The following is a 7,697-nucleotide window of genomic DNA, read 5'->3' as shown; positions in this document are numbered from 1 at the left end:
AGCGCTTCGATCAGTGATCGGCACATAGTAAGCGCTTAATAAATGACATTATTATTATTAATAATAATGCATAATATACCACATTATAAAATACAATATAATATAATATCACATCATAATTATAATCATTATAATAACTTTCCACATTATCATAATCAATAATCAAGCAATCACACACCACAATTAACATTAATATTAATTAATATTAAGTATTATTTATTAATTTAGTGCTTATTTAATAATACATAATTAACCATTCATCTAATAATCAATAATGAACGACAACGAATTAATAATAAAATGATTACTTAATATGAATAACAATTAATAATTTATTACTATTAATAATAATAAGGAATGCTATTGAATGGATGATTACAGCGTCGTCCCCCCACCGCACGTGCTCAACGAGAACCACCGAGTCCTTGGCCTCCAAGCGGGTAGAGCGGCCGACCACAGGAAGCCACTTCCGGGATGCCCCGGATGTGACGCAAGGGACGGCCCCTCAGCCGGAGCTTAGATATCCCAGAATTCCGCGCTCCTCCAGTCCTTCCTCCGTCGGCGCCATTGCGAGAGGAGCAGGTAAGGGGGGCCGGCGCCGCGTGGTAGTTGAATCCGGTGCCATCCGGGGCTGGCGGGAGCGGGAATGGGACGCGTTCGTGAGGGAAAGCCAGATTCCTTTCCCCCCGTCCATCTCCCCAATTTGGGGGATCGGAGGTGGGAGCAACGGCCGATCCCGGGTTGCGCTTACCGGTCCCCCCCCCCGTACCCGAATTTCTCGTAGATATGGCTGTCCGCTACCCCATGGCTGTGGGCCTGAATAAAGGCCACAAAGTGACGAAGAACATCTCCAAGCCAAGACACTGCCGCCGCCGCGGGGTGAGTCCGGGGGCGGGGACGTGTACAATCACCGCCTGAGGGAAGGTGGTTTCTCCTCGCATGGAGTAGGGATCCCTGCGATGGGGTTTCCCGGAGGACACCTCGGTACATGGCGCATATACTCGTTTCCAATCCCAATAATGGGATATTAAGCGCTCCCTATATGAGACCGTCTCTAGATGTTGCCAACTTGGACGGCCCAAGCGCTTAGTCCAGTGCTCTGCACACAGTCAGCGCTCAATAAGGACGATTGATTGATTGGTAAACACAATACTAGACGTCCTTTCGCTCGTTCATTCAGTCGTATTGATTGGGCGCTTACTGTGTGCAGAGCACTGTACTAAGCGCTTGGGAAGGCCAAGTTGGCAACATCTAGAGACGGTCCCTACCCAACAGCGGGTTCACAGTCTAGGAGGGGGAGACAGAACAAAACCAAACCTGAAGTAAAATAAATGGAATAAATATGTAGAAGTAAAATAGAGTAATAAGTACGTCCAAGCATATATACAGGTTGTTACTGATAAATATATATGTACATACACACACATATATATATCTGATATATATATACACACACATATATATATCTGGTATATATACCAGTTATTCGGGCATATACTCGTTCCCAATCCCAATAATGGGATATTAAGCTCTCACTATGTGGTAAACACAATACTAGACGTCCTGCCTCAGCTCCCTCACCTTTCATATTCGCCAGGCGACACTTTCGAAGCACATCTCCAACAGGCCTCCTCTGACGGATAATAATAATGATGGCATTTGTTAAGCGCTTACTATGTGCAAAACACTGTTCTAAACGCTGGGGAGGTTACAAGATGATCAGGTTGTCCCCCGGGGGGCTCCCAGTCTTCACCCCCATTTTACAGATGAGGTAACTGAGACACAGAGAAGTGAAGTGACTTGGCCAAAGTCACACAGCTGACAATTGGCAGAGTCGGGATTTGAACCCATGACCTCTGACTCCAAAGCCTGGATCACTCACTTCCTCTTCCATTCCCTTCTGCATTGCCCTTGCACTTTGATTCACGCCATCCTCAGCCCCTTAGTTATGTACACATCTTTAATTTAAAGGTATTAATATCTGTCTCCCCCTTGACTGTAAGCTCCCTTGTGGGCAGGGACGTGTCTACCAGTTCTGTTCCACGTTACTCTCCCGAGCGCTTAGTGCAGTTCTCTGCACACGGAAAGTGGTCAATAAATATTCCGTACCTCAGTTGTAATCAGGCCAGACACAGCCTTTGTCCAGCATACAAGACCTGTGATGGGAGAGCAAGTACCCTGGGCTATTTTACGCATCAGAAAACATTCCCCGAACCCCATAATAATAATGATGGCATTTACTAAGCGCTTACCATTTCTAAGGAGATCAGGTTGTCCCCCGGGGGTCTCAGTCTTCATCCCCATTTTCCAGATGAGGTCACTGAGGCCCAGAGAAGTGAAGTGACTTACCCAAAGTCACACAGCTGACAGTGGGCGGAGCCGGGATTTGAACCCAAGACCTCCGACTCCAAAGCCGGGGCTCTTTCCACTGAGCCACGCTGCTTCTCTTCCCACGTACCCCGACTTGGCCTTGCGTTTCCCTCCTTAAGTCACAGTGCAATGTCCTGTGGAGCTGTGGGGACCGTCACTGATGATTTGGTTTCTTTGCCTCTGGGAGCCCATTGAAAGGCCTGGGAAAGGACTCTCTTCAGGTTCTTGCTAACCTCTCTCCATTCATTCAATCGTATTGAGCGCTTACGGTGTGCAGAGCACTGTACTGAGCGCCTGGGAAGTCCAAGTTGGCAACATAGAGAGACGGTCCCTACCCAACAGTGGGCTCACAGTCTAGATCTGGGCTAGATGAGAAAAATGGGCACAGTTGAGCTGATTAAGACCGTTCTGATTCAGTCCATTTTAGGACCGTGATGTGCAGAGGATGAGCATAAAGGTAGACCATAAAGTCTGGCTCTTCTGATGGAGGTTTTGATTTTCCTGTGAGCTTACAAGGCACTTGGTTTCAGGAGAGGGAAGGAAGGGAAGCAGTCACATTAGGTATGGAAATAGCAAGTTAGCTCTGGAGTACCTAGATGCTGGAGAACGGTATAGGGGGAAACACAACTAAGGATGGGCTGTGTTTGTTAATATGTTTTGTTGTCTCGCTCCCCCTTCTAGACTGTGAGCCTGCTGTTGGGTAGGGACTGTCTCTATATGTTGCCAACTTCCCAAGCGCTTAGTACAGTGCTCTGCACACAGTAAGCGCTCAATAGATACGATTGAATGAATGTGTACGTGACAGTAGAACCCCTAGTTGAAACTTTGTGTTCCTGGGGCTGGAAGTTGAGGCCTGTGTCCAATCCCAATCAGAGCTCTGAAGAGTTTGTCCAAGTACCCACTGCCTCCACTTCAGCTTCTTGGCCATCTCCCATCTGATTTCCATCTTTACAGAGACTGCTGTCTCCAAGCTCACCAGTCACCTTGTTGCCAACAGGCTTCCTTGACTTCCCAACTGCTGCCTTCCAGCGTTTCCTGGAGGCCGTGGTCCACAACCCAACCTTTTTCTGACACCCTTCCCTTCCTGCCCTTCATCTTGAACTGCTCACTGTGATGGTTTTTCAAGCATGCTCGTGTCTTTTCTATGTACTCCAATCAATGGCATTTGGGTGCTTATTGTGTGCGGGACACTATATTGAGTGCTTGAGAAAGTACAGTACAACCGAATTGATGTAGATGCAATCTCTACCTGCATGGAGCTTGTAGTCCACAGGGGAAAACAGTCATTTTTTTTGATTAGGGATAGGGGAACTAGTAGAGTAGTGAATCCCACCACACCCTCCAGATATTAAAATGCCACCCCGTGCCCATCCTCATTACATTGGCTAATTCTTAGTCACCCACGTTGGCTCTTCCCTGCCTCTCACCACCTAAATGTGGGTGTCCCTCAAGTCTCTTTTTCGGGTCCCCCTTCTCGCTCATATGGTGAGCTCATTCGGTACCTCAGCTTTTAGCTACTACCTCTACTACCTTTTAGCTACTACCTTGACAGTGAATGACTGTCAAGCCATCCATCCATCCCTTCTGCCATCTCCCATCTGCCTCCAGGACCACTCTCCCTGGATGAGGACATCCTTTCCAACACCACCCCCCTTCCTATTTCTGAAGCCCACAACCGTGCGCTGGCCGTAACTCCTCTCTTTCAATCCCTTAATCAGTGTTTCACTATATTCTGTGGGCTCTCCCTCCAATATTTCAAGGATTTGTTTAGTCCTTTCCACCAAAATAACCACTGTACTGCCCCTGGTACTTATCCCTGTGGCTTGACTGCTGTGTTAATGTGACTGCTTCACCTGTCTAGTCTCTCCAGTCTTTATTCCACTTCAGCTGCCTCCACTTTCAAATCCATCATGAAATCGCTTCTCCAGGAGGCTTTCTCCAAATTTACTGCCTGTTCAGCATTTCTAAGCCTTGGGCCCTCCTGTAGCATATATCTCATGTACCGTTAAAGCAGTAACTCCCTTTTTTTCCTATTTTGGTGTGTGGCCTGCTTGGTTCATTCATTCATTCAGTCGTATTTATTGAGCGCTTACTGTGTGCAGAGCACTGTACTAAGCAGTTGTAAGCCCTTGTAAGGTAGCGAGTATTGGTTGTAAGCCCTTTGAAGACGGGTCATGTCAAATTCTCTTGTAAGTGTTTAGTAAGCACTATTGGGCTTATATGTATATACATATATATATATATATATATATGTTTGTACATATTTATTACTCTATTTTATTTGTACATATCTATTCTATTTATTTTATTAGTACGTTTGGTTTTGTTCTCTGTCTCCCCCTTTTAGACTGTGAGCCCACTGTTGGGTAGGGACTGTCTCTATACGTTGCCAATTTGTACTTCCCAAGTGCTTAGTACAGTGCTCTGCACATAGTAAGCGCTCATACGATTGATGATGATGGGCAAGTAGCTATGCCTCAGTTGCTATAGCTGTGGGAGAAAAACCTTAACCTCTCCTGTTCTCCCAGGGATTGCTAAAATGACAATCTATGAAAGTACATGGAATCCTTTGATGGCAATTCTTGTGTTTCTTTTTTTAACCCCCATTGTGTGATACCTGTCCCACAGCGTCTGACCAAACACACCAAGTTTGTCCGCGACATGATCCGGGAGGTGTGTGGATTTGCTCCCTATGAGAGGCGTGCGATGGAGTTGCTAAAGGTTTCCAAGGATAAGCGAGCACTGAAATTCATCAAGAAAAGGGTAGGTGTTGCGGAGAGCCTGGCTGGCTGGGCAGGGGGACGTGGAACTCCTCTTCTGACTAGTCTTCGGCTCTTCTAGGTTGGCACTCACATCCGGGCAAAGAGAAAGCGGGAAGAGCTCAGCAATGTCTTGGCGGCCATGAGGAAAGCCGCCGCCAAGAAGGACTAAACCCACAGTAGTGAATAAAATGTTCTTCAGAAGTGACCTCCCCGTGGCTGTTTTGTCTTCTCATTCAGTTTGGAGAGGGCAGTGTTGATCTGTTCAGCAAGTGGTGGAGCAAGCCTGTGCTTTCCCCTAGGCCACACTGCTCCCAGAAGACATTCCAGTCCACGTTTTGGTCATGGAAGCCTCAGATCAGTTTTCATTCCACTCTTGCAGAGGTGGAGGGAGTGGGAATGGGATAATACCTATTTGAGGTTTTCACAGGTAGCGAAGAACCGAAAGCGCAGGTAGACTGGGGAGGAAGGATAAACAGATGACTTCAGAGGTCGAGTGTTGTACTCACTGAACTCTAGGCCGAAGTTACTGTTCTTTCTCCCCACTCCACAAATCACAGCCATAGTTGTGTTTGTGGCAGCCTCATCTAGGCAACTAATCAAAATCAAATGTGAGTCTTTTCCTATCTTTTGCAGTCTCACACTTCCTGCCACCATTTCTACCTCGACATGTCCAAAAGAGAATTTATCCTTCCACCCAAACCCTGCCCTCCCTGTGACTCTCCATCACTGTACATGGCACCATCTTGCCTGTCTCTCAAACCCATAACTGACATTTACGACTCCTCTCTACCCAGTCAATCTCACCAAATCCCGTCAGTATAACACCTGCTAAAATCCATCCTTGCCTCTTCAAACTGCTACCACGTTAATCCGAGTGCTTAATTTTGTCATCATTATTATTATTGCATCAGCTTCCTTGCTGGCTTTTCTGCCTTTTGTCCCCTCAATTCAGTTCATACTTAAGAATAATGGTACTTGCTAAGCGCTTACTATGTGTCAAGCATTGTTCTAAGCACTGGGGTAGATACAAGTTTGGGACACAGTCCCTTTCCCACAGGAGCAGTTTACACTCTTAATCCGTTTCACAGATGAGGTGACTTGCCCAAGGTCACACTGCAGACATGTGGTGGAGCTGGGGTTAGAACCCAGGTTCTTTTGACCCCCAAGTCCATGCTCTATCCACTAAACCGTGCTGTTTCACTTTGCTGCCTGGATCATTGTTAATAACAAATGTTAAGTGCCTACTATGTGCCAAACACTTCTAAGTGTGGGGGTAGATACAAGGTAATCAGGTTTTCCCACGTGGAGCTCAGTCTTAACCCCCATTTTACAGGTGATGCAAATGAGGCATAAAGTTAAGTGACTTGCCCAAGGTTGCAAAGTCACGGAGCTGACAGTAATAAAAACGGCATTTGGTAAGCGCTTACTATGTGCGAAGCACTGTTCTAAGTGCTGGGGGTGGGGGAATACAAGGTGATCAGGTTGTCCCATGTGGGGCTCGTGTAACAGAGGTAACAGGCTCAGAGAAGTGAGGTGACTTGCCCAAGGTCACACAGCTAAGGTTACCTTGTAACCTCCCCAGCGCTTAGAACAGTGCTTAGCACATAGTAAGCACCTAACAAATATCAATACTTAAGTGGCGGAGCGGGGACTAGAACCCACAACCTCTGGCTCCAAAGCCCATGCTCTTTCCACTGAGCCATGCTGCTTCTAGTAGCAGTGTCAGGATTAGAACCCAGGACTCTGAGGGCAAAGGAAGATGCCAGTTATATTGTACTCCCAAGCAATTAGTACTGTGCTTTGCACACAGTACAAAGGCGATTGACTTTTCCATTCCTGTCCCAATTCCTCAAAACGGACTATATTCATCCTCTTCACGGGTTATGCACTTACACTCCTCACAGCAATCTGCCAAATCCTAACAGATACTATCTTAATCTTCCTGGTTGGTACTAACCTCCTCAGGGAAACAGTAATCCTAGTTTTCATGTTGGGTCTTTGCCCTCTGAGATCTCTAAGCACTCTCCACCTCACCCCTTAAAGTCTCACAACTGTTTCACTTTACAAGCACTCGGTTAGGGCATTCACTCACTCTTACACTTTTAACTTCGCTCTGTGCGGCTGATTCCCGCGGCCTCAGTTGTCCTGCCTGCAGCTCGGGTGGGCTTACCATTCCTCCGAGCTCCCTCCCAAATCTCCACCTAACAACCCATTTGACATTCCCACTTTTGACCGAAGCCTCCCAAGGGTAACATTCACCCTCCCTCCCCCTCTCATCTACCTCCCTGTTCAATCTCACTGAATTCCGCCTTGACATTTCCATCCACGAGGATACCGCGCTGGTCCAACTGCCTGTACCCTGGTGTGGCAACTGAATCAGCCTCTTACCAGATCAGTCTCCAATTTTTCCCCCTCTCCAGGCCACACTTCACTGCCCAGCCGATTTTTCCAAAATGCCATTCTGTACACCTCTCAAAATCTGTCACTGGTTACTCATTCCTCTTAGGCAGCGTGCAGAAAATCCTAATCCTTTGCTTTAAGGTAATCCTGTAATAAAGCTCTCCA

The 7,697-nt window shown here is 46.9% G+C and overlaps 1 protein-coding gene across 1 annotated transcript; it reads left to right on the top strand.

Annotated features, from left to right (window-relative positions):
- Positions 1-488: 488 nt before the first annotated feature.
- RPL36 (ribosomal protein L36) lies at positions 489-5,337 on the top strand. Its single transcript, XM_038740676.1, has 4 exons — positions 489-582; positions 785-879; positions 4,999-5,133; positions 5,212-5,337. The coding sequence occupies exons 2-4, from the start codon at positions 787-789 to the stop codon at positions 5,299-5,301; spliced, it is 318 nt and encodes a 105-aa protein (XP_038596604.1). The 5' UTR covers positions 489-582; positions 785-786; the 3' UTR covers positions 5,302-5,337.
- Positions 5,338-7,697: the final 2,360 nt, after the last annotated feature.

Source organism: Tachyglossus aculeatus, chromosome X1, assembly GCF_015852505.1.
Source record: "Tachyglossus aculeatus isolate mTacAcu1 chromosome X1, mTacAcu1.pri, whole genome shotgun sequence".
In the NCBI taxonomy this organism is placed as follows: domain Eukaryota; kingdom Metazoa; phylum Chordata; class Mammalia; order Monotremata; family Tachyglossidae; genus Tachyglossus; species Tachyglossus aculeatus.
Note: the sequence above shows the minus strand (reverse complement) of the source record. Positions and strands in the feature narration are given on the sequence as shown.